The sequence below is a fragment of the Drosophila suzukii genome, chromosome 3, assembly GCF_043229965.1.
Source record: "Drosophila suzukii chromosome 3, CBGP_Dsuzu_IsoJpt1.0, whole genome shotgun sequence".
Classification (NCBI taxonomy): Eukaryota; Metazoa; Arthropoda; class Insecta; order Diptera; family Drosophilidae; genus Drosophila; species Drosophila suzukii.
In genome coordinates, this window is record NC_092082.1 from 40,152,917 (window position 1) to 40,175,756 (window position 22,840).

General features: G+C 37.6%; 1 protein-coding gene across 3 annotated transcripts in view; it reads left to right on the forward strand.

The window, feature by feature from the left end:
* Positions 1–21,122, forward strand: part of LOC108015673 (retrovirus-related Pol polyprotein from transposon gypsy) — a 98,609-nt gene extending 77,487 nt beyond the window's left edge. For 2 of the 3 annotated variants that reach the window (XM_017082184.3, XM_065868498.1), the window contains exons 3-7: positions 18,141–18,275; positions 18,337–18,431; positions 18,490–19,355; positions 19,410–20,829; positions 20,896–21,122. In XM_017082184.3, coding sequence (XP_016937673.3) covers positions 18,141–18,275; positions 18,337–18,431; positions 18,490–19,355; positions 19,410–20,829; positions 20,896–21,034 — 2,655 coding nt within the window. In that variant the 3' untranslated portion in view covers positions 21,035–21,122. Of the gene's footprint in view, positions 1–17,459; positions 17,493–18,140; positions 18,276–18,336; positions 18,432–18,489; positions 19,356–19,409; positions 20,830–20,895 lie in introns of those variants that run through there. The other variant, XM_065868499.1, reaches the window with a different exon arrangement.
* The last annotated feature ends 1,718 nt before the right edge of the window (positions 21,123–22,840 follow it).

Here is a 22,840-nt window from a genome sequence, read left to right on the forward strand (position 1 = left end):
CAGACAAATGATGCTCATAAATTATTAAGTCGAATGCTTGTGAAATATAAAAAGAGGTTATAAAAATAGATAAAGATGGCGATGAAACTTTATCACTAATAAATTCAATGTCGTTAGGGTTAAGAAAGTATGTATGTATGTATGTAACGGCAACTAGCACCCTATCCTCCCTACGAGGAGAGATCGGTTCTTTAAGATAAAACTTTTGAGTCAGATATCTCCGGTTTCAGCCAAGTCTCAGTAAAGGCCGAAATATCTTCATTAAAAGCAGAGGAGTCAGCACAAAGCTTAGCTTGCTTCATATTAAGTCCTCTTACATTTTGATACGCCAAAACAAACTGCTCAGTTATTTGGCGAGGGTACTACCGTGGAAAGCCTATTATTAGTTCTCCGTCTGTAAGGAAAAGATCCATGAATGACCAATTCATCATTAAGCCTAAAACTTTTAGAGCTTAGTACATTGAATATTTCAGGCAGATCAGATATTTTAAAGAAAGATATCTTACGATCGTATGGAAATTTAAATACTTCTTCAATGAATTCCAAAACATCTGAATACGCGGTTTCAGAGGTTAAATGAGACACAAATAATTGCTTCCTGTATGGAATAACCGAGTGTCTCATTTTTCCCCCATCAGCAATCTGAACATCGTTCTTCTGATTATAGGGACTAAAGACTACAGGAGAAGTAAGCTCCGTGTGATTTTTAAAACCAAAAACCAAAAAAATTATAAGTACGACACTCAATTAGACATTGGGATCAATAAAAGAATAGTATAAGAGCTAGGTTAGGTCTCTTAATGCATGTTTGATTGTTTAGAATATGCCGAATCGGCTTAAGTTGAAATCTGCAGGGTCTCAACGTATTTCGCTGGCGTGGCATTTCGTGAAGTCTTGGTCTCTACAAAGTTATGCCTGTCTAAGGGGTTTCGTTGGGGAATCTGCTGAGGCGGTGACTTGCGCGTAGAGAATGTAAAAGCGGTAGAGTAACTATCGACTGAGCGTTGCTTTCGAAACACAAGCAAACTATACACGGCAACAGTTTAAATAAAAAGAAATGGGAGAGATATTACAGAGAGCTATGGGAAACAACAGCAAAAGGTATTGAAACGCATGCACAACAGCGTACAGAGAGTTACAGTAACAAATGCACAGGCTTAATTAGTATTTAGTTTTAATAAATTACTACTATTCCGCAAAAAACGAATTAATGCACAAACACGGCTGTTCTGTTAGGCTAGATTAAAGAACATGACGCCAGTACAAAAGATATAAATAAAAAAATTTGACAAAACCACAGAGCACAAAATAGTCACAACTGATCACAAGCGACGCTAAATCGAATCTGATTAAATGACTTCGTCATAATAAAAAGAAAGACGAGCAATAATAAGTGTACATTTTTCATTGCTCATTGCATTTCACAAACGGCAAGCGTTAAAATAAAATACGAAAATTAATTTCTGATGCCGCTGAGTATAGAAACAACAGACAATGTTATATGGTTTTTATACCCGTTACTCGTAGAGTAAAAGGGTATACTATATTCGTCGGAAAGTATGTAACAGGCAGAAGGAAGCGTTTCCGACCCCATAAAGTATATATATTCTTGATCAAGATCACTAGCCGAGTCGATCTAGCCATGTCCGTCTCTCCGGATGAACGCTGAGACCTCGGAAACTATAAGAGCTACAATACTGAAATCCTGCGCAGCGTTATTTTGTTTCAGCAGGGTGCCACGCCCACTCTAACACCCACAAACCGCCCAAAACTGTGGCTCCTACAGTTTTGATGCTAGAATACAAATTTTAACTGAAATGTATTGCTTTCATCAATCGATTGACCCAAAAAAGTTTGCCACGCCCTTTTTAACGGCCACAAACCGCCCACAAACTTCAAAAAATTGTAAATATGAACGCGGGTATCTCGAAAACTATTAAAGATGAAGAATTGGAATTTTAGATTTAGATTCCGTAGCCTTGTACGCAGGGCACATTTATTATACGAATATGCCACGCCCACTCTAATGCCCACAAACCGCCCAAACCTGTGGCGCCCACAATTTTCATGCTAGATAACCAACCTGGCTTTGTGGAACTCGCCAGAGATTGGGATTGGTTTCTGACTCTGGCTTTCTAGCTTTCTTTCTTTCGCTAAAATCCGGCATTCCACTAGTAAAAGATGAAATACATAAACAATAGGCGACTTACCATACAACGCTTACTCATCATTCAAATCATCTTGCGAGGGACTTAACTCGGATGTTTAACCGAACCCGTCTTCGACTTTTTGAGAATTTTCCAAATGTCTTCCAATTTTAAAGCAGCCTTCTTACCGTAAGTAAACCTTTATCAATTTTCAATTTAAAAGCTGAGTAACGGGTATCTGATAGTCACGACACTCGACTGAAGCGTTTTCTCTTGTTTTAATTTTGCAAGGCACAAGTCATAATATGGCTTGGGACATTTTTTAACTTTTTTATAACTTATATACAGAGCTCGCGATTAACTGTCGACCGTTTCTCGTTATCTGCAAATAAGTGTCTTTTCCTGACTCTTTACGAAAAGACTCAGAGAGCAACCGATTGATGGGTTCTTGAATGAGCTCGCTCGCGCTTAGAGCGAAACCGTTTTTTTCTATTCTGTTTTGTTCTGGTTGTTCCAAGACCGTTTTGTTGTGTTCAGGGAAGCAAAAGGTCTTTTGCGTATGTATTGGTATACATTCACACGCATAGGCAAACAAATCGTTAAGCGTCTGTTTTGCAGACGAAATATATTAATTGCAATCGTTAACAAAACAAATTATGTTTTTCCTTTTTACAACAACGAAAGTAAATGTGAAGACCGATTGCGTTGAGTTTTTCGGTTAATCGGTCTTTTGCTGACTCTCATTGTGCGAGCGTTTCTAGTTCTGCTCCTTACGCACTACTCATTGAAAGAGCGACATACAAAGAGCTCAACGAAAAGCGCTGAACAGAAAACATAAATGAAGACAGCAAGAGTCTCTTACTCAGAGCGAGAGCGACAGAGTATGAACTTTTTCGGTTGTGATCGCAACGAGAGCGCAAGAAGAAAAACGGTCAACAGTTATTTGCAAGCTATGCTTATATGTAATTTTTCAACTCTTAACAATTTTTCTGTCATATTTCTTCTATTTTTGTAATATTTTGTATTATTATATTTTAAAGGTATTAAATTATAATTTATGTGTTCTTAAAATGTTCTTTGCTGAATTGCGGAAATTATTCCAAGTTTGGCACATGAAGTAATTGTATTATAGTTATCAGTCTTAGCCTTAAATATTGTACCTGTAACCTAACGTCTTAACTCTATACATATATCTTGAAGATCGCATAATTTGTGTCTTTTTCACCGCTACACGCTACATCTCTTTGGTTAATATGTGTTGTGAACCAGGTTTTCACCGAGGGCTTGACTTTTTATTCACGTTACTCGTAAAGTAAAAGGGTATACTAGAATCGTCGAAAAGTTTTTAACAGGTAGAAGGAATCGTTCCGACTCCATAAGGTATATATATGCTTGATCAGGGTCACTAGCCGAGTCGATCTAGCCACGTCCTTCTGTTCGTATGAACGCTGAGATCTCCGAAACTACGAAAGCTAGAAAGTTGGGACTTGACATTAGATTCAAGAGCTTCTTGCGCAGCGCTAGTTTGATGTCTGATAGCCCGTTCCGTTATGTAACAGAATAACCTCGATATCATTGAGACTCACTCTTCATATGGCTAGGAAATGCAGTGTGTTTTCTTCTGATTGCATATTGCACAACGTGCAGTCTGCCGAGGCCATGTTGCTGTACGGCGCCAGTTAAAGTACCAGGTAAAATAGTTCACGGCTCTGAGTGTATGGTGGAGGCGGCTAAACAATGGTCTTGATGTGCTTTCGCGGGCTCTTTCTTGTAATCTTTGCCTGTCCGCTTCATCAGCAGCCCTAGCAATCTGAAGATGCATCCTATTCCACAGAGATTGGTATTGAAAACTCCCAGCGTGCGAAAAAGCCAGTGCTGCTGCTCAAAAGATACCCAGCGACCTATATGTTGATATATCCGGTGGCGACACCCGTATTCAGATGTATCGCATAGGTCGGTGTGTTCTGTGGGAGTCGGAACATTTTTTATATAAAATATAAAGAGTTTGTCGCCATAACCCCATATGTCTGCCGCATACCCTGTTGATGTAAGCGCTGAGGCCGAATAAATTTTGTACTTCGTACTTTGGAGATCTTGCTTTTCGGGGTCGGAAACGCTTCCTCTGGTAGGAGGATACTTTTGCCCGACTACAATTTACCTTTTGAGCTAATAAGCTTTTTTATTAGATGCTGTAAAATGTATGAAATACGAAATTCTTGGTTTATTTACTGGATAACAATTTATTAGCGAAATATTACTGTTCGTACCCAAGGTTCCTTTACAACAAATCCAGCAGTAGTCCAGTTGAGTAGTATGGAAAGATGGGTTCGGGGACAATCAGCATAATCCATAAAATAACTGATTTTAAAAGGTTTAGATACCATAAAAATGTCATGATCATATCTATAAAAAGTATACTAAATTGCCCCCACCCCCACACCACCATGTGACAATACTGATCACGTGACCTTTTTCCCCCATTATTAGCAATTAATATTCAGCAGGTGTTGCTGTACAAGGGAGAGAGGTCGCACACTTTCCCCATATCCCCATGTAACAACATTGATCATGTATCCTTTCCCTCATTATCCAAAACATTTAAAGATGGTTGCCTTAGAGCGACAAGTCCGATCATGTTGGGGAATAACGTTTCCTATGATTGTAAAATAATTTAGAAATCAAAAGATCCCCAATAAAATAAATCTCAAAAGTTATTGATTCTCAGATGTGGAATATTTTCAAACACACATTTTTTTCGTCCCCAGAACGTTTAACTGGTAAATTTTCTAAGATCTCTCCTTTGCACAAACGGGTCATAAACATGTCATAAAAGGGATTCAAGCCAGAGCTACCCGAACATGTGCACCTGTCTATTACCTGACCGGAATAAAAGGGACACATCCACAAGTCTGAAGGCGCACGCCCATTGACAAGAGCGTGGGCCTCATTCCTACGACCACACAACTGACTGCTTGCTCTAATACGTCCCATAATAGGGGTTGAAATCACGACCGCGTACCTGTAATCATAACTCGAAATAAAGGGCAGAAGTTTATTTTGTAGCATAATAATACATTTATTCATTTATTTTGGTATTGTGAACATGTTTTATTATATATTGAAATTAATTTTCTGGCTTCGTTACGGCGATTTGCAGAAAAGAGGCAGGCGCACGTCAATTTAGGATAACAAATGTAAAGTGTTCATCATAATTCGTAGTTTTGAGATCATGTCCACCTGAACATAGTTTTTGTGTTTAGAAAGTATTAAAAATGCTGACCAATTATCTGTCCTTTAAATTGTTCAATAAATTGGTCTATTTCCTCATTAAATTTCATTTTGGTAATATTGTTTTCTTGTAGGTCTTTACACATCTAGTCTCAACTTAAAAAAATAATGTATAAAAATTATTTTATTGTTTTGGAGCTACTTTTGAAAAATGTCAAAATAATGTATGTATTCTTAAGATCACAAGCCCGCCCTTAAGATGTGTTTCACAATAGGGAAACCAATTTCCCTTAAACCTGTTTAGGTGACGACACCCAAAAACGTCTGTAGAAATCGTTTCTTTTCCACACCTTTACAAATAATTTGTCTTTCATTTGTAACTGTTCCTTGATACTTTCGAGATTAAGGAAAACCGTTTTCTATCTTTCCAAAAAATTTTGTGATGTGTATTGGTTAACCAAATTGCACTCTTTCGAGATTTTGTATTTAGCAAAGTAAAACCATATGATGGTTCTATTGAAAAACTATTATTCAGGTTTGGATTCGAATACTATTCCAATTTCCTTTAGAAAAAAATTATTATTATTATCAAAGAAACTTTGAGCATCAACCGAAACAGTATCTTTCAACATTTTTTTAGTCTGTTTAATGGGTCATATTCAATAAGAGACACTAAGCTTGGGTATTTTCATGACCTGGTGCCTTCAGTTCTAATGAAATTCTCAAATCAATAGGACCAGTTTTCACTGATTCGTTTTGATATGAAAGATAAACCACAATAATAGGAGCCTTCAATTTAAATTCATCAGTCATCAAATCATCATCATCAGTCAAAAATGGTTGTGATTTACGATTATAAAAACTAGATTGAAATCTTGTATACATTTTATATGGGTGAGCATACTGATTCTTACTAAAATCAAAATTCAGATTATCATATGGATATGACTCACAATTCAAGTGAACTTTCAAGTTTAATAAATTATTTGTAATAACTTCTCCATTTAGTATAAATCCAATTATTACAAATTTTGGTTTTTCGCGTTTAGCCGACAATTTTACATTCGAGCTGTGTTGACTCCCATACCCCAATGTGGGGTTAGCATATGAATATTAACTCCGGAATGCGATTGGTAGGTTTACACCACTTTCCATAATATTGTACATCTTAACACACTTTACTTTCTGTTTAGTCTTGTTTTTGGATGGTTCCTATCTGTATAATATCTGTAAAATACTCGATTTTAGATAATAACTAAATGTTAACAAGTGTTATGAGTTGCTATAGTCCCTTATTACACAAGTTAAAGTTTCTCAGATGTGTTAGCCAAACACACTTGCAGTGAACTATCATTACCTGACCTGACCGTCATCAAAGTCACATGCCCAAGACCCAAGGACATTGAATAAAATACTTTCCCTTCATTTGTACCTGTAGTTTTAGTTACAGTCAGAAACAAATTTTGTAGGATCATTCAATATTTTTTTATATATATTTTATTATTGTAATCATATTTTATTGAATTAATTATATATTATATATATTTGTATATAATTAATTTTCTGACTCCATCCCTCTGTAAGAAATATATTGGTTAATAATCTTCGTTCCAAACGAAGATTTTCGCTTGGTTCCCATAGATAGATGTAAAATAATTCTCACAATTTAATGTTTCTCAGATGTTGGATTATTTTTAAAGCATTCATTTGTTTTATCCCATACTAACGTTTTAACATATTTTGAAGACATCAATACCTAACATAGGAGCGTCTTTTAATTTAATTTCTGATTCAAGTTTATGATAGAGATGTTGGGACCTGGTAATATCTGTTTTTGTTGCCAACTATTTTTCTAGTTCTAGTTTTTTAGTTCTATTCTATTTTTATACTAATTGTATGAGTTAGGCATCATTGTCTAAGATTTTGAATAAGTTTAATAAACTCTTTAATTACAAAACTCATCTGGTTTTCGTGTTTCATGATGGCGGTTGAGCTGCTTGGACTTTGATTACTAGCTTTTGTTAACTGCTATGAGCTATTATTAATTGGTTACTATCTGCATAGTAGATGTCTTCTAGTTCCTTACTACTTGTTATTAGCTGGTTACTATCTGCTTAGTAGATGTATACAAGTTGTTTACTAGATGTTATTAGCTGGTGACTAGCTGTTTAATATTTGGTTTCTATATGTTTAGTAGATGTATACAAGTTGTTTACTGGATGTTATTAGCTGGTTACTAGCTGTTTAGTATCTGGTTTCTATATGTTTAGTAAATGTATACAAGTTGTTTACTAGATGTTATTAGCTGGTTACTAGCTCATTAGTATCTGTTTACTTGATGTTTAGCAATTGTTATTAGCTGGTTAGTAGTTGTTATTAACTTCTACGAGCTGTTATAGTCTTTTGTTAGGAATGATCAAAACTTCTTGATCACTAGATGACTTTCAATGTGAAGTAAAAACTTACACTCTGATTTTCAATGTGTTTGCTGTGTACGTGAGAAAGAACGCACAAACAAAATATTTGAAGATTGATATATAAATCTTAGAGGAAAATGTCCGATTATGTTGGGGAAAGATGTATCCTCTGTTTGTAAAACGAATTAAGAAATTAGTTGTTCACAAGCTATCTAATAGCTGTTTAGAAGCTATTTTGATAAACAATTTTGATTCATAATGACAGATATTAGGAATATGTAACTACAAGTATATACTACACTTTAACTAGTATATTGTAAAAATAAAACACTTCCTTTTTTCATATTATTTCATCTTATGTAGGTATAATAAATGTATCCTTAACTACGATAGCTAGCCTTACATCCCATAACTATAGTTATTAGCTACAATAAAATGTTTAGAAAGAAAAAAATACATGAATGTCAGAAAACGATTTAAAACTAACTATAATTGGGAAAGTAAAAACAAAAACACTGTGACAAAACACTATCACCATAACAAATGTGTATACCCAAACCTAAGTGACCAATTGTATCCTTTGTCCAAAAGTCTGTGACTTTCACTTATAAATTTGTCACCGATAATTTAAATCCCATTAAGCAAACCACCCATTGCCAACCGTACCATAACCCCAGAGTCAAGGTGGTTACCTACAATAAACACAGGTGGTGGTGTAAAGGATTGCTAAAATGCCTCGACGCAGGCGCAAAGGTCAAGGTATTGAAAAAAAATCATGGAATATTATCCCTTCATAAAAAAGGTCATAAAAAATATAATTAGGAACGTATTTTTTATTTGCGAACCACTAATAACTGTTACCAACAACACAAATAGTTATGTTACAAAAGATTGCTAAAATCCATTGACGCAGGCGCAAAGGTCAAGGTAATGGAAAAAATTCATTCAATTCATAAAAAAGGTCATACAAAATATAATAAGGAAAGTATTTTTTATTTGCGTCTGGGGTTAGCGAAGCTGACCGGCATGGGCGAATCAAGGGACAATACAGTTTCTATGAATCTATGGTCCGAAAAGTAGTGCTCGTCAGAGACTGCCCAGTTTTTGACAGCGCCTACGAGTGAATCTGATACCAAAGTAAGATCTATGATCGTTTGGCAAGCTTTAGTTATGAAAGTAGGGACATTGCCCCTATTGCATAAGAATATCTCCGAATTTAGAATAAAATCAAAAAGAGACTCACCTCTGTCGTTGTTGTTTGGGCAACCCCACTGGGTGTGATGGGCGTTGGCGTCACAGCCTATTACCAATCCGTTCTTGAGCTTTTCGCATTCCTCTGCCAGTCCTCTGACTGGGGGGTTTTCCTTCTCAAAGGCCCAGTAGGCCGATAGAACCCTTATAGAGTCACTTTGCAGCTCCAGGCTTACTGCGGTGTTGTCTCCGTTGCTGTAATTGCGAAGTAGAAATATACTAAGATGCCTTTTGGCTAATATGCAGGTTCGAATTTTACCTTCTTTGGGGTCAAGCATAAGCTTGTATTCCTTTGTTCCTAGTCCAGCAACCTTGCCTCCTACTACCCAAGGTTCCTGTACGAGGACTAGGTCGGCTCCGCCTTCTGTCAGGCGAAGCAGAAGTGCAGCAGACGCTGCTTTACTGTGGTGAAGGTTTATTTGTAGAAGTCTTAGTGACATCTACAGCTTCAACCTCCACCACAGTGACGACGGCCTCCTCTGTGTCGCTGAGGTCTACGTCCTCGATTGCCGGTCCGAGCGCTCGCATCTCTCTGCTTAGCGACGAATCGGTAGAGTAGCCGTCCTCCGGCCCACCAGGTGCCTCCAACTCCTCAGCAAGCACCTGCTCGGCTGGGTTGCCGGCAGAGCTGCTAGCGGCGTTGGAGTCGCCCTTATACACCTTGATGTGTATCGCACTGAACCCGAAGTTCAGCACTCCTCGAGCAGTCTCGATTTGAGCAACTGACTCCTTGTTCAGGACCAAAACCGCCTGGTTGACATCCCCTTCATGCTCCTCCACCTTGACGACTTTCCAGTCCTTCGTGGGGAGGTGCGGGTTGCATTCTTGCAACATGAAGAGGATGTCCACCGGCGCCTTGATCGCTGCTGGAAGCCAGATCCTTGCTCGGGGTCTACTGGCGACATCGCACCAGTCAAGCGCAACGATGTTCGCCCCTTTGTATACCTCGCCGAGCTTGCTCGTCGCCTGTTTATACATGTCAGCCGACCGCTGACTGTCGCAGGCCACCACCTTGACGCTGCCCTGGTACCAGCCCGCGTCCATGCAGCAGGGCGAGGTGCCTGGCTTCTCTCGTACCATGCGCAGGCAAATGAGGGAAAGGTGGGACTTCACTGTCTTCCACTGGTTTCTGGGGATCCTGCCCTCCGGGTTTCCCCTGTCAATCAGGCCGAGTGGTACACGATTCTTCGTGATTTCGGCGAAAGAGATTTCGCCTGAGTCCCTTCTTGAGTGGGCTTATCCTGCCCGTAGTTTGGAAGCACCTTCCTTGCCCACTCTACCTTCTTTAGCCATTCAGGCGAAGGTGTGGCAACGGTGCTCCTAGAGTGTGAGCGCAGAGTCTGGGCGGCAGTCCGCCTTTCTGCGTATGTGTATTTAGCACCAGCGGGTGGACCGAGCGCCTTGGCTGTGCCTACCGCTGCTTTTGGCGCAGATGCGCACGTGGCGGAGGCGTTTGCGGCTGGCTTTCTGCCACCCGTCATCCCCAGTTTGGGATGCGGCCCTTTCGGGACCGTGGTGCGGATGGTGGAACCAGTGTTCGTCTTATCCATGGGTTTTTTAAGAGTACCCGTCTCTGCGTTTTTTGGTGTGTTTTCTGTTTTATGCTCCATAATTTGGTCCCACGAGTTGCGGAGAAGGGGAAAAGTCCGCCCGGGCAGAGATCCGCGATGCCCGGGTAAGGCGATAGTTAGAACAGGGGGTCGCCATGTCCCTGAGCACACCGTTTGAGACTGGGCTAGTTTTGATCCGGGCCCCCAGCCAGGCTGACTCTTGGCACGGTCCGTATTACACCGTAGTCCGGCCCGGAGTGAGATTTTGTTTGGGAGGGGAGTTGGGTAGGTTTTGTGTTGGGAGTGGGTTTGTGTAAAGCAACTATTTAGATGCGGCTGAACAACTCGCATCGTCGGTATTGCTTCGTTGCAAAATACCCGCTGGCTGTCCGGGACTGTTTATTTACTGGGGTTTCCGTCCACGATTCCGTGTTTGACTTATCCCACCAGCTTATTCACAGTTGGTCTCGAGAGAGGTCGTCCGCTATCCGCAACCTGCGACCCGCTCGGTTGCCCCAGCTAGGCGACTTTGGAACCATCTCACAAGTTCCTCAGCCGAGGTCAAGGTAATGGAAAAAATTCATAGAATATTATCCCTTGACCAAAAAAAAAATATAAATATACGAAAATTTCTTCTATTTGGATAACAAAAAAAATATATATATTTTCTATACTTTGACTTTTCCATCAAAATGCTTGACAAAACTAGTTGTTTCATATTCTCTAATTGAGTAATGAGTTTTCATGTGCCTATTTAATTTACCAAAAACAGTATTGGTCTTCTCTCATAAAATGTATATTTTGGATCCGTCTAATTCCCTTCCGGTGAAATATATGTTGCTCATATTTAACAATGATGTTTGCCAACCCCGCTCAACCTCCGTAACATAGATGGGTACTTGTAATTCATATTTAAGATATTTCCATCCTTCTCTAACTAATATCCTATTATCCATCATGTAAACAGGTTTAGAATTGTATTGCATGCTTCAACCCCTAGCCACACCCACCACTGTAAGAGATTTGACTTTTCCAATGGCTGCCCCAGCTACCTAAACTGTAAATTTCTTTTGATTTTCCCTTTTCTTTTCTAGGCAATGTACATAATTTTAAACTGGTTCTGACTTCCCTCTTTAATGGCATCCTTTATTTATTTATTTTCGTTATATTTCTGATCTTTCCCAAAAACTGTAGGTTGTTAAACTTTTTTCATTTTTTGGGATTATTGAGCACCCCAAATCCTACATATTAACTCATAACATGTAACTAGCAGAATATAGTCAAAGATATCAGACTCTAAAAAGACAATATTAACCTACAATTTAATTTACCATCTAAAATCCCTGGAGAGCAGTTTAGTATTTGCAGTTTAATTTTAGAATTGATTGATTTCACAGATTCCCGCTGGTGAGTATCAATTTTTAACAAGATGGCTGCCAACTCCATACCATTCAGACACTGGCTTACAACCTCATTGAACTGACTTTCAAGGTATCTGTAATGCACAATATATTTCCGTCTCTTTCCTTCTAATCAAAATTAAAAGATTTCAAAAACGGGTTTTGGAGTTCATTAAAAAGTATTAATCCAACAGAGATAATAATGTTTTTGTGATACTATCCTATGAATAATACATAATTCATATTTTCAAATTTTCAAAATTATTTATTTCACAAAATTATTCATTAATCGCATTCAAATGATTTTCATAATATATCTTAAATTTTTTTAGATTTATCAATAAAGTTTGTCAATTATTAATAATAATTGATATTGCATCATATCTATTTTTAAGATTAAATATAAGGCTAGGATCGTCCTCGCGAGACATAGCGCTGGCCAACTCACATTGGTCTGCCTCACCATTAAATTTAAGACATTCTAAGTCTGATATTGAATCTCTTATACGAAAAATTATCTCCTTAACTTCGAGTAGCAGTCATAACAGCGGATTATTTTCGATTTCCGCATCGTTAAGATCAATTTGGTGTTAAAACTTGTTTGTCTCCATCATCAGCTCGGTGATTCGATTTTCTACGTTTTCAATATCAAAGAGATGGGAACCGATGTTGTTTTCGCTCTGCAAAACCACCAAGCGCCATTTCAGGATGTCCAACTCTTCTATAGAATCATAATAGATACTACCGAATTTCCGTAGCCACTCCTTGGAAACTTTTAAAATTTCCTTAAAGATTCGAATCTCAGTCAACAAATCTTCATTTATTTAAAAGTCACAGTGGTTGGTTTGGCTGTTGATTTCAGACGTCTTTTGACTTTCGATTTAAATTTTGTACTGTTGTAGGTTTTGTGATCTCATCAACCAGGAAAAGACAGAACGTAGATTCGAGGTAGTTTATCTCCAAGGATCAAACCCCCCCTCCCCGTACCCCCCTCCCATGTGATTGGTTTAAGTAAAATCATTCCACACTGTGTCAAAGTGATTGTTGGCCAATACATATCGATAGTAGGAACTGTTGTTATATGAGTATGCATACTTCTTATTGTATTTAACATAATAGTTGTAAGAAATGATAATTTTATAATGGTCATCATTAAGTATGAGGAGTGGTACAGAATTTTTATTCTTAATATTTAATCTTAAAATGATGCAATATCATTTAATATTAATAACAGGGAAGCTCTATTGATAAATCTAAAAAATTTTAAGATATATTATGAAAATTATTTGAATGCTATTAATGAATAATTTTCTAAAATAAATAGTTTTAAAAATATGCAAACAAGAATTATGTGTTATTCATGGGATATTATCACAAAAACATTATTATCTCTGTTTGATTATTAATTTTTAATAATTTAATTGTAAGAATAACTCCAAAACCAGGTTTTGAAATTTTTTAATATTGATTAGAAGGAAAGAGACGGAAATATACCTGTGAAATCAATAAATTAGAAAATTAAGCTGCACATACTAAACTATTCTCCAGGGATTGTAGATGGTAAATTGAATTGTAGGTAAATCTTGACTTTTTAGAGTCTGATATCATTGACCATATTCTGTTAGTTACATGTTATGAGTTAATATCTGGGATCAATAATACCATAAAATGATAAAAGTTTAACAACCTACTGTTAGGAAAAGATCAGAAATATAACGAAAATAAAGTAGGGAATGGCATTGAAGAGGGATGCTAGAACCAGTTTAAAAATTGTGTACATTGCTTAGAAAGGAAAAGGGAAAATCAAATGAAATGTACAGTTCAGGTAGCTCAACCATTGGAAAAGTTAAATCTGACACAGTGGTGGGTGTGGCTAGGGGTTGAAGAATGCAATACAATTCTTAGCCTGCTTACATGATGGATACAAGGATATTAGTTAGAGAAGGATGGAAATATCTTAAATATGAAATACAAGTACCCATCTATGCTGCGGAGGTTGATAGGGGTTGGCAAACCTATACCTCACCGGTGGGGAATTAGAGGGATCCAAAAGATCAATTTTATGAGAGAAGACTAATATTGTTTTTGGTAAATTGAATAGGCACATGAAAACTAATTACTCAATTAGAGAATATGAAACAACTAGTTTTGTCAAGCATTTTGATGGAAAAGTCAAAGTATAGAAAATATATATATTTTTGTTGTTATCCAAAAGAAGAAATTTTCGTACATTTATTTTTTTTTTTGGTCAATGGATAATATTCTATGAATTTTTTCCATTACCTTGACCTTTGCGCCTGCGTCAAGGGATTTTAGCAATCTTTTATAACATAACTATTTGTGTTGTTGGTAACAGTTATTAGTGGTTCGCAAATAAAAAATACTTTCCTAATTATATTTTTTATGACCTTTTTTATGAAAGGATAATATTCCATGATTTTTTTTCAATACCTTGACCTTTGCGCCTGCGTCGAGGCATTTTAGCAATCCTTTACACCACCACCTGTGTTTATTGTAGGTAACCACCTTGACTCTGGGGTTATGGTACGGTTAGCAATGGGTGGTTTGCTTAATGGGATTTAAATTATCGGTGACAAATTTATAAGTGAAAGTCACAGACTTTTGGACAAAGGATACAATTGGTCACTTAGGTTTGGGTATACACATTTGTTATGGTGATAGAAAATGGGATAATCACAGTGTTTTTGTTTTTACTGTATTACGCCGGACAGATTTCGTTTTCTGACATTCATGTATTTTTTTCTTTCTAAACATTTTATTGTAGCTAATAACTATAGTTATGGGATGTAAGGCTAGCTATCGTAGTTAAGGATTCATTTATTTTACCTGCATAAGATGAAATAATATGAAAAAGGAAGTGTTTTTTGAAAATCAGAGTGTAAGTTTTTACTTCACATCGAAAGTCATCTAGTGATCAAGAAGTTTTGATCATTCCTAACAAAAGACTATAACAGCTCGTAGAAGTTAATAACAACTACTAACCAGCTTATAACAATTGGTAAAAATCAAGTAAACAGATACTAAAGAGCTAGTAACCAGCTAATAACATCTGTAAACAACTTGAATACATTTACTAAACATATAGAAACCAGATACTTAACAGCTACTAACAAGCTAATAACATCTAGTAAACAACTTGTATACATCTACTAAACATATAGAAACTAAACAGCTAGTAACATCTAGTAAACAACTTGTATGCATCTACTAAACAGATAGAAACCAGCATATAACAACAAGAAAAAAACTAGTACACTTCTACTGTGCAGTTAATAACTCTTCACGTCAAAAGGGCGTTTAATTTCAGGAGGCAGTGTCGAGCGGCAGTTTTATCCAGATGTCTACATCTCGCGCGCTCGCACTGCCGTCCGCTCTCCCTCTCCCCTAAGTCTCCGCTCTGCTCTGGAGCGCTTAAGTTAAGTTAGGCTTAAGTAGTTCTTATTTCCAAGTGTACAAATAAACATCTATGCACGTCGCGTAAAAACCCCAAAGTACCCCCGTGTTTTTTGCGTACCATTCGATCTTGGGGCTTCAACTATTTTCAACGATCAAGCCATCCCGACCCAACAACAACAAAACATGTTTGCAATACCAAAATAAATAAATAAATGTATTATTATGCTACGAAATAAACTTCTGCTCATTATTTCGAGTTAAGATTACAGGTACGAAAAATGGAAAATATTTCCTTGCGTGATATATGTCGGCTACTTGCGAGTTGTTGCGCGGTCGTGATTTCAACCCCTATTATGGGACGTATTAGAGCAAGCAGTCAGTCGTGTGGTCGTTGGCGTGAGGCCCATGATCTTGTCAATGGGCGTGCGCCTTCAGACTTGTGGATGTGTCCCTTTTATTCCGGTCAGGTATTAGACAGGTGCACATGTTCGGGTTGCTCTTGCTTGAATCCCTTTTATGACATGTTTATGACCCGTTTGTGCAAAGGAGAGATCTTAGAAAATTTACCAGTTAAACGTTCTGTGGACGAACAAAATGTCTGCTTGAAAATATTCCACATCTGAGAATCAATAACTTTTGAGATTTATTTTATTGGGGATCTTTTGATTTCTAAATTATTTTACAATCATAGGAAACGTTATTCTCCAACATGATCGGACATGTCCCTCTAAGGCAACCATCTTTAAATGTTTTGGATAATGAGGGAAAGGATTCATGATCAATGTTGTTACATGGGGATGTGGGGAAAGTGTGCGACCTTTCTCAGTATACAGCAACACCTGCTAAATATTAATTGCTTATAATGGGGATAAAGGTCACGTGAGCTTTCTGGATATGATCGTGACATTTTTATGGCATCTAAACCTTTTAAAATCACATAATCTATGGATAATGCTGAATGTCCCAGAACCCGCATACATTAATGAGGAGGCGGGGCCATATATATGTTAATTAGTGAGGGGCGGGGTCAATAATATGCTAATTAGTAAGGGGGGTGGACATTAATATGCAAATTGTCCCAGAAGCCGTCTTTCCATACTACTAAGTTGGGAACAGTACCAGTACCATTTTTGAGTTGTTGCACTCTCGTCAATGCTTATATTAACATTTTCGTCACTTTTCGGTATCCGAGCCAAGCTTTTCATGGTCTTGTATTTTTGTTTCGTCCCGATCTATTATAAATTCATCGTAGCTACAAAATTCTGAGCCTAAAACAACTTCTACGTCCAAAAATTCAGATGAAACAACTAAAAAATACTCTTTAAGGACTTGATCGTCCACTTCAACTTATTTTTTAAAAGAACCCAACGGTTTCACCCGGTTGTCGTTCCCGAAACCGACAAGAAAAATGTTCACTGCACTCAAGTTAGCCTTTTTTTAGTTTACGTACGTTTTTTCCCTCATAATGTTGTATCTGCTGCCTGTGTCAATGAGCGTTGCGTACTGGTTACTGTTCATTTAAACCGGTTCGACTTTGCCTGTGGGCAGTCCTTCGATATGTGTCCGAACTATTGCAGTTAAAGCACTTCCGACCACAGTTTTTGCGTGGATGCCTTTTTATGAGGCACACCTTCTTTACCTATTTCGACTTGTCGTGAATTTTCTTGTAGCATCTGAATTTGTCCTTAAACTCTTTGGCATTGTACAAAATTGATTTATGAACGCTTTCATTGTTTTTCATTTTTCTTTCGGGCAACTATTTATGCATTCGAGCGTCATTCACTTCTGCCTTGAACGCTTTGATCAATGCGTTTCTCAACATTTCCCAACTTTTGATACCGCTCTCACTAATACTCGACATTTTAGGGTAATACTCTAGATTAGGGGAGTCAACCCCGAAAATGAGCATCTGTGGCGGGACCTTAAAGAAGGAACACTATCATGGATATATGGCGCGCCTTTTTAAAGAAGCACAAGCCCGCACACCGTGTGCCTGCTTTTCTTCTTTACACTTATGCCGGATATGTTAAGAACGAAGAGCAAGTCAATTGATATATGTTAAATATGAAATCAAAACATCGTGTAAGTACAAATTAAAAAATAAATGCAACGAATAAAATTTGTCATAAAATTAAAAAAAATCGCCGCCATTTCTTGCAGCGAGCACGAGTGAAAAATGTTCGTAGTTCTCAGTCACGTTCCCTACTCGTCGTTTAAACACACATATGCGTCGTTATATATGTTTATTGTAGATAATAGTTGTGGTTATAGAGTCGTTTTCACACACTTGATCGTCGTTAAGCTTTTCTCTTCCTCGTTTTCCACAGTTTTCGTCGTTGTAAATCTTTTCTTTAGCAAACTTCGTGGTTTTACTTTTCACGTAGGTTGAGCCCCCATATATGTGGGATTGGTTTTTCCTATTTAAATAAGAAGCTCCACTACCTGTATTTTTTTTTATAATACTCGTATGTTGTTTTGTATATATTGTTTTAGTAACTTAAATGAATTTAAATCAGATTAAACAGCGTTTTTTGATTCTTTAATCGCGTCGTTCCTTAACTTCGTTTTTTTGTGCACGTCTTACTTCTTCGTCTCTCTCTTTCTAAGTGAATCTTTAACCTTTAAATTACGGTAACTATGCCAGAATGCAATACGGACCTTTATGTATATAAAAAATCTTTTATTGTTATGTAATGTTGTGAAATAAGCAATATATTTTTTTTATTTTAGCTCTCACAACTGGTTAATAGTTTTTCTGAAAATGGTTTGTTGCCTCTTCAGATGGCTTTATCGGCAAAAAATTACAAAATCGCTCAAACTCTGGTACAAAACGGAATGGCCAACATAAATGCTGTTGATATGGAGGTATAAATACAACACAATTTATTTTTTTACTTGGCTAATTGTATAAATATTTTTTTTTCAGGGATCCCCACTCCTGATTGCGGCTTTAAAAAATGGTGACGCTTTCTCCGCACACTTCCTTTTGGATCAAAATTGTCTTTTAGACCTTTCATCTAAGTAGTTAAATTTTTTAAATTATTTATTAAAACAATTTATTTAAATAATTGATTTTTAGAACATCATCGGACACTGCATTACACATTATTTGTAATTACAAGGAATATAAACATAGTCCTAACAATGTCGCAGATATATTAAATGTTGGGATAAAGATTTTAAAAAGAAATCCTAACGTAAACATCCAGAACATTAAAGGAGAAACGCCTTTGCATATAGCAATTATAAGACAAAATGTAGAAATGGTGGAGCTTTTGCTTAAAGTGCCAAATATTGATATTAACTTGCACACTTTTGACGAAAAGAGTGCTTTAGAGCTTTGTTTATCATTGGACGATCAAGAGTTTAAGGTAGCGTCAATGCTTATTAAAAGGGGCGCACAACCAAATACTAAAAAGACAAAAACGGATGATAGCCTACTACAGGTTTTTGCAATGGACGGATATCGTGGGGAGAAAGCAGCAATTTTCTTGGCAGATTATACCAATCTTGATCATATAAATTTACGTGGACTAACAGCATTACATATTGCATGTTTAAAAAACATGCCAAACCTAGTAAACAAGTTAATTGTTAATGGTGCTTCGTGCAATTTACAACCCATTGACGGTGGTTTAAAGTCTGCTTTGCATATTGCAGTGGAAGCTAATGCTGTTGAAGCCTTAGAAGCTTTTGTTCAGTTAACAAACAATCTGAGCTATGTTATTGATTTCAATTGTAAAGATATTAATGGTGACTCCCCGCTAAGCCTATGCCTTGCTCTTAACAGAACTAAACTGGTTCCAATTCTTATAAGAGGCGGCTCAGATGTCAACGCAAAGAATACAAATAATTTAACACTATTGCATCAATCAATAAAGAACAGAGACAGTGATACATCCTTATTTTTACTAGAGCAAGGTGCGGACTTTACTGCTATCACAGGTACACTAATTTATGATTGCTTTACTTGATTCTATTATTTTCATACCATTATAGATGATCAAGATTCCGCATTGGACTTATCGATCGAATACAATCTCCCTAGAGTTGTGGATGCTCTTTGCACAAGAGGAATCGCTCTAATATCTGACAAAAATGGAGTTTCACCATTATGGACTGCTTTGGAACTAGGATACGAAGATGTGGCCCAAATACTTGTGCGACACGGTGTTGATACTGACAGTTGGGAAAAAGGACCTGGGGAATGTCAACAGACCCTTTTACATCGTGCCATAGATGAAAGCAAAGAAGCAATAGCAATATTTCTAATTCGAAATCAATGCGACTTAGATTCTTCACGACAGCCAGGTCCCAATGGGGAGGGTGGAGATGAGGCCCAGCTAAAGGCATCCCCGTTGCATTTATGTTGTCAATGGGGCTTGGCCAAAGTGCTTCAGACTTTAATTGATCATGGTGCTAATGTTAACGTTATAGACGCTGAAAACAAATCGCCACTTCATGTAGCTATTGAAAATCAACATGAAGATATTATATCGATTCTTCTTTGTCACCCTGTTATAGACCTAAAACTTCGTGATACGTCTGGAAATACACCGTTTGCAGCTGCTCTGGGCATTCGTAATGACAAGGCCGCTCAACGCATTTTAGATAGATTCCCTACAGCCGCTGAGCAAATGGATTCGCGCGGCCGAAACTTTTTGCATTTAGCGATTATGAAAGATGATTTAGAAAGTGTTTTGTTTTTGCTAGCTATTCAGGTAGATGTAAACTCGCGGGTACATGACGTTAATCAGTCTACGCCCTTGCACCTAGCGGCAGCATCACACAATGAAATGATTACCAGAAATCTGATTTTAGCCGGAGCCCATATGAATGAGCGGAATGCCGTCCAAAAATTGCCTCTTCATATTGCCATTGAACGCGGGAATCTACCTGCGGTTTCTGCGTTGATTCAAAACAATGCCGACTTTGACGCAGCAGATTCTGACGGCAATAATGCTTTACACATTGCTGTACGATATGGTCAGCTTTTCATTGTACGTGAATTATTAACTGAATCAAGAGTGAACGCAGAAGCAACAAATTTAAAAGGTCGAAATCCTATGCACGAATTGTGCAGGGTTGTGGAGGATAATACAGCCGCACTTATTTGTGAATTATTTCTTGAGTGTATGCCACAGTATCCAATAAACGTTCCCGATATGGACGGTAATACTCCTCTTTTGCTTTCCTTTATGAGAGGGCAATCGCCTCTTTGTAAAATACTTGTAAAGGCAGGGGCGTGCCTTGGCACTGAAAATAGAGAAGGAATGAATATTTTTAATTTCAAGCTGGCCACGGATCAATTACTTCACAAATTGTTGGACCTATTGCCACAAGAATCACCGTGGTCAGAGTGTGACTTATGCCAGGAGTGTACAACTAGGTTTACACTTACGATGAGAAAACACCATTGGTAAGAACGAATTCAGTGTAAATTATAAGAATTTTCTGATGATGTTTTCCCTTGTTGTAATTTAAGCCGACATTGTGGAAGGGTTCTATGCTCCAAATGTTCTAGTAACGATGTACCCATTTTAAAATTCGGAATTAACAAACCAGTTCGAGTTTGCGCCGTTTGCTTTAATGTGCTGCAATGTGGAAACGGATTATTTTCATAGTTTAAGTTAAAGAAAAATATTAATTATATGTATATAATTTTATTCAAGTAAGTTGTTGAAATAAAAGTTTTAAAACTCATAACATAAATTTAATATTTCTAAAAATCGAATACAATACGAATATTTGTAAAAAGGTATAGGTTATAAATCATTGATATGTGCGTATAAGCCGATATGTAAATATTTTATGACAAACAAAAGCAATCTAAAAAAGTGGTTCGTGTTTTCTTATTGAGAACCCTAGTATACCCCATAAAGTAAAGATATTTTTGATCAGGATCACTAGCCGAGTCGATCTGGCCATGGTATGAACGCTATGATCTCGGAAACTATACAATACTGGGACTAGGCATTCAAATTCTAGAGATTCCTGCGCAGCGCAAGTTTGTTTCATCAGTGTGCCACGCCCACTCTAACGCCCACAATTTTCATGCTAGAAAACAAATTTTAACTGAAAAGTATTAGTCTCGTCAACACCTATCGATTGACTCAAAGAAAAATTGTCACGCCCATTTTAACACCCACAATGTTTCACTAGCAACGTTAACTAAGTTTTTACCTTTTTGCCATTTGATGATCGGGGAGAACAAATTTATATATATAAGATTGTTTTAAAACTAGATTGGTTTGCGCTCGCTTCTAAGGGAATATTTCCCCCTGAATTTGTCCTATGGAATTTCCTATGTAAGTAAACACAGATAAGGAGTAACTTATAAGTCGGTACAAATCTTGGGCGGTTCTCGGGCCCCACGTTGGGCGCCAATTAAGTATTGTAGTTGTAGTCTTCCCTCGCCGCTGTCAGTCATAACGTGTTGTCTAATCGACGATATTCCAATTGGTGTTAGTGGCCGGTTGGCCGGTGGCTGTCAGTAATGACGTAATGTGTAATCGACGATATTCTAATTGGTGTTGGTGGCCGGTTGGCCGGTGATCCCCAAATGTTGATTAAGGTAGTTTAGGATGGAAGGGTTACTGCCCTTCTTAACCTGCTGACCTAGAGACTCGGACAGTTTGAAGTGATAAGAAGTTAACGGAGGTTTGCCGGAGTTAAATCAAATGGAGCACAAGCTCTTTATTCAATGAATAACCCTGGCTAAACGTCTTCACGGCGAAATTATATCATTTTCGGGAGCAAAACCCGCCACATAATACATTTCAAGAACAAAGACTTACTGCTCGAGTTGGTTAAAGAGGTCGTTAACGTGAATGTTGTGAACGCCATTCACTGTGACCTCCATACATTAGCTTGCATCCAGCTGGAATTCCCGGCAAGTAAGGTCTGGCACTGTAAAAGATTCGTGAAAGATATCACAGATGCAAATGAGCAGTCTAAAATTATAACTTGCGAACACAACCGCGCCCACAGGGCTGCCCAGGAAAATGTGAAACAAGTCCTTCAGGACTACTATTTTCCAAAAATGACTAGGCTCGCTAATGAGGTAGTCATTAATGGCAAAACATGCACAGGGCGAAATACGACAGACACCCCAAGAAGCAGGAGTTGGGGGTCACACCAATCCCTTCGTATGCGGGCGAAATGCCCCAAATACTCCACAGATTAAAAGTTATATTTAACCTGTGTCGACAAATTCTCAAAGTTCGCGGTAGTGCAACCACTACCTTCTAGGGCCATAGTAGACGTGCGTGGACCCATCATACAACTTGTGAATTTTTTTCCTACAACCAAGACCATATACTGCAACAATGAGGCATCATTCAACTCGGAGACCATAAATTCATTGTTGAAAAATCAGTATAGCATAGACATCGTTAACGCACCTCCCTTACACAGTAGCTCCAATGGGC